This window comes from Ovis aries, chromosome X (assembly GCF_016772045.2).
Source record: "Ovis aries strain OAR_USU_Benz2616 breed Rambouillet chromosome X, ARS-UI_Ramb_v3.0, whole genome shotgun sequence".
Classification (NCBI taxonomy): Eukaryota; Metazoa; Chordata; class Mammalia; order Artiodactyla; family Bovidae; genus Ovis; species Ovis aries.
Window position 1 is genome coordinate 29,192,760 of NC_056080.1, and position 4,217 is coordinate 29,196,976.

At 54.7% G+C, this 4,217-nt stretch overlaps 1 protein-coding gene across 1 annotated transcript; it reads left to right on the forward strand.

Annotated features, from left to right (window-relative positions):
* Nucleotides 1–2,634: 2,634 nt before the first annotated feature.
* On the forward strand, nucleotides 2,635–3,966 carry LOC101122847 (melanoma-associated antigen B2-like). The gene is made up of 2 exons (XM_027963310.2): nucleotides 2,635–3,731; nucleotides 3,780–3,966. Exons 1-2 carry the CDS (start codon nucleotides 2,635–2,637, stop codon nucleotides 3,964–3,966), a joined length of 1,284 nt encoding a protein of 427 aa, XP_027819111.2.
* Nucleotides 3,967–4,217: the final 251 nt, after the last annotated feature.

Sequence of the window (4,217 nt, forward strand, 5' to 3'; positions counted from 1 at the left end):
TTCCCGCCGGAGAATCTGGGGCAATCCGGGTATAGGTGGTGAGAGCCTCTGTCAGTCTGTTAAGAAAGGCTGCCGGATTCTCATCAGGGCCCTGGGTTACTTCATCTAGCTTAAGTAGGTTTACTGTCTTGAGGGAGGTGGTCTCCATTCCCTCCAATAGGCATTTTACTATGCATTGAATGTTGGCTCTTCCTCTCTGTGTCTCCTGATAGTCTCAGTCTGGGTCTACATCTGGAATAGCAGCTGATCCAGGTGGCCAGGCTGGGTCTGCTTGGTTAGCTAGTTGTTTTTGGTCAGCCACCATTTTTGCCACAGCCCAAATGGCCTTTCTCTCCTCTGGGGTAGTGGCAGACGCCAGAATGACAAATACGTCCTGCCAGGTGAGGGCGTAAGACCGAGGCAGCTGGGTGAAGTTTTTGATGTAGTTAGAGGGGTTGGCCGAATAGAAGCCTAGCTGTTGTTAAATGTGGGCAAGATGTTGGAGTGAAAAGGGCACGTGGACATGGGCGAGACCCTTCAGGCCGGCCACCTGGCGGAGAGGAAGCAGGGGAGCTGGCGGCAGATGGGAGCGGTCTGGGACCTTGTGTGTGAGCTGACCAGTGAGTTAGAAAGGGGTGGGCACGGAGGAAGGGGTGGATGCTGAGGCAGAGCCAAGGGAGCGGTGAGAGGCTAGTCACAGGAGGGCTGGGCTGTGAGGACGATGGGGGAGGAGTGGATATGGAGGAACTTGGTGAGGGCGATAGAGGGGGAATTGGTGTAGGGCTAGGAAGGGCCATGGTTAGGAGAATTTCAGAAGGGGAATATAGGGGTATATAGGGTGGGACGGGAGCACAACAGCCAGAAAGCCTGTATGTAGGGTACTTCAGACCATTTTCCCGTCCTCCGGCAGTAATTATCTAAGTCACGGAGGATGTTAAAATCGAAACTTCCAGTTGGCGGCCATTGTGAGCCATTATCCAAAGAATATTGGGGCCATGCCTCAGAACAAAGGAAGGTTAAGCATTTGGAACGAATTTCTCCGGAGATATGTAGAGTTCTGAGGTTGGCGAGTAAACATTCTAGCGGTGTAGACCAGGGTTGGTCGGCCTTGGAGGCAGCCGCCCCCATGGTTACTATGACACGAAGGTCCTGTACCAATCGTTAGTGGGGCTGGGAGTGGTCCGGTCAGTCATTCCCGAACGGGCCGTCAACCCAGTGAGGTGAGGAGAGGGCACTCAGCCAAGATGGACGACTCCAAGTTGACTGGCACCAGGGAATAGCAGGCCTGGCCTGTGGAAGAGGGGTCCAGCCACGGCCGTGATTTAAAGGGACCGAGACACCCTAGGAATAATCGCAATGGGAGCAACAACCCCCAGAACCGGACCTATGGAACTTACCCTGTATCCTGCCAGACGGTTGAATGGTCCCAGAGGGGTGACTGGGTGACCTGGTCCAGCACGGGCCAGACCCGAGGGGGCCTGCAAATCCCGCTCGTCACAGGATGGGCCCCGTGCCTCAAGCCCCATGTTGTGCACCAAATGTTAGGTAGAAGACCAGGACACCAAAGAGTATCTAACAGGCTTTAATGGGGAAGCGCTCCCGATCGGGATTCCCGGACCGGAACGAGGCAGGTCGAGGAAGTCTGGACCCAGACTGTGCTGAGGAGTGGTTTATATGCGTTCGTTGTGGGGGATGGTCAGGCTAGATTGCCCAAAAAGGTACGGCTAGTGAACAGGGGTTCGGATACGTCACCAGGCCGAGGGGTCACGGGCTGACAGGTCCTTCTACGTGGCTGGGGCGAGGCGGCTTTAGCTGGCAAAGTGTGCTGTCATTGGTCCCTGGAATTGGGAAGCTCCTTCCCTTAGGTACTTCCCCCGCCGGCAGGAGAGAGGAGGGGCGGCCCATCATGTCCCCGGGATCCAGCCTTACAGGAACCTGAGTGGGGACTCAGTGCATCCATCCCAGCCCTCAGATTTCAGCCCAGGAAACCTCAGGGAAGGGCTGTGAGGCTGAGCACTTTGTTACTGTTTTATACGAAGTCTACAGGAGGGGAAATGTCTAGTCTGAAGATGCAGACAGCAGTCCACAAATGGATAATGGCGCCCGATGTTTTAAGGAGCCAAGGTAAGGACCATGAATGATTACTCCAGCGAACTCAGGGTAGAAAAGACCCTAATGAACTCTCAGCACTGGTTGTCTATCTCCTGGCAGGGAGGTGGACTGAGGCATCCCTTCACTTATCTCTGGATCATGGGGATGTCTAAAGTGTCTGCATCAGTGTAGCACAGGGAAGGGTGCCAAGGCTCCACCAGAACTTGACGTGATAATACTGAAGTAGAACTTAGAAAACGCCACTGCTGGCACCTGCTGGCACCTGAGTGAATCTAAAGCAGGGCTGAGAGGTGTCAGAGGAAAAGTAAGGCCTCTATTCTTCCTCTGTGGGATTGTGTGGGGAAGGCTGAGCTGGAAAACAGGAGCCTTGTGGGTTCCTAGGGCAGTGTCCTCAAGGACACCTGCAGAGGCGGCCTTTGATTAAGCCAAGGTAGAATCTTCTATTTTAAGGTGCTCATGTCACCTCGTTCTCCATCCTCCAGGTGCCCCAACCTCCTGTCTATTGGCCCAGATTCCTGCCTGCGGTCCCTGACCACAGCCATCATGCCTCGTGGGCAGAAGAGTAAGCACCGTGCTCGTGAGAAACGTCGCCAGGCCCGAGCTGAGACCCAGGGTCTTCATGATCAGGCTACCACATCTGGGGAAGAAGAGACCACCTCCTCCTCCCCTCCTGATTCAGAGAGTGCTCCCTCAAGCTCGTCTGCTGCTGGCACCTCCAAGGGGCCTCAGGGAGCCCAAGGCACCACCAGTGCTGCTGCAGGTGCTGTACGCAAAAGATCTGGTGTCAGGCGCGCAGCACGCTCGAGATCTGGTGTTGGTGCCGCAGCACGCTCAAGATCTGGTGTAGGTGCCGAGGGCCAAGTTCGGGAAGGGGAAAATTCCTCCCAGGCCTCAGCTGCTGCTGAGAGCTCTCACACAGATCTTCTGACCTGGAAGGCAGAGATGTTGGTGCAGTACATGCTGTGTAAGTATAAGATGAGGGCGCTCATTAAGAGGTCAGAAATGCTGAAGGCAGTCACTAGAAGGTACAGGGAGCAATTCCCTGAGATCCTTAGCCAGGCCTCTGAGCGCATGGAGATGGTGTTTGGCCTGGTGCTGAAGGAAGTCAGGCCCAACAGTCACTGCTATACCCTGGTGAGCAACCTAGATCTCAGCGACAGTGAGTCTATGAGAGGTGACTGGGGGCTGCCGAAGAATGGTCTTCTGATGCCTCTGCTGGGTGTCATCTACCTGAATGGCAACCACGCCCCCGAGGAGAAGATCTGGAAGTTCCTGAATATGCTGGGCATCTATGATGGAAGAAGTCACTTCATCTTTGGAGAGCCCAGGAAGCTCATCACAGAAGATCTGGTGCGAGAAGGGTATCTGGAGTACCGCCAGGTGCCCGGCAGCGATCCCCCTCATTATGAGTTCCTGTGGGGTCCTAAATTGCTGACAGAAACCAGCAAGATGAAAGTCCTGCAGTTTTTGGCGAAGGTCAAGGATTCCGGTCATACTGCCTTCCTGCCACAAAATGAGGAGGCTTGGAGAGAGGAGGTAGAGAGCACCGGAGACAGAGGTGCGGCCAGGGCTGGCCCTTCTGCCTCAACCAGGCCTGGCACTGCTGCCTCAGCTGCTGCTGGCCCTTCTGCTTCAGCCTGGCCTGGCATTGCTGCCTCAGCCGCTGCTGGCCCTTCTGCTTCGGCCAGGCTTGGCACTGCTGCCTCAGCCGCTGCTGGCCCTTCTGCTTCGACCAAGCCTGGCAGTGCTGCCTCAGCCGCTGCTGGCCCTTCTGCTTCAGCACGGCCTGGCACTGCACCCTCAGCTGCTGCTGGCCCTTCTGCTTTGGCCACTGCGCGCCCCAGGGCCAAGTCCAGCCGCTCATCTCGCCCCTAGTGTGGTCTGAAGCCTGTTGTTCACTTTGTGCGTGGAGAAGCCTGTCAATCTGTGTTCCTGATCCGCATCAATAACTTGTTGACTTTATTTCCCCCAATTTTCAGTTCTTAAAATTTTTCTACAGAAAGGTCATTTAGATTCATGATATAAGCATATGAATAACATGGGTCACACACAATTTGCTATTTGTCAGATTTAGGAGCAAATATTTTGTTTTCTCAAATAAATATTGGAAATCCTCACATCACCTT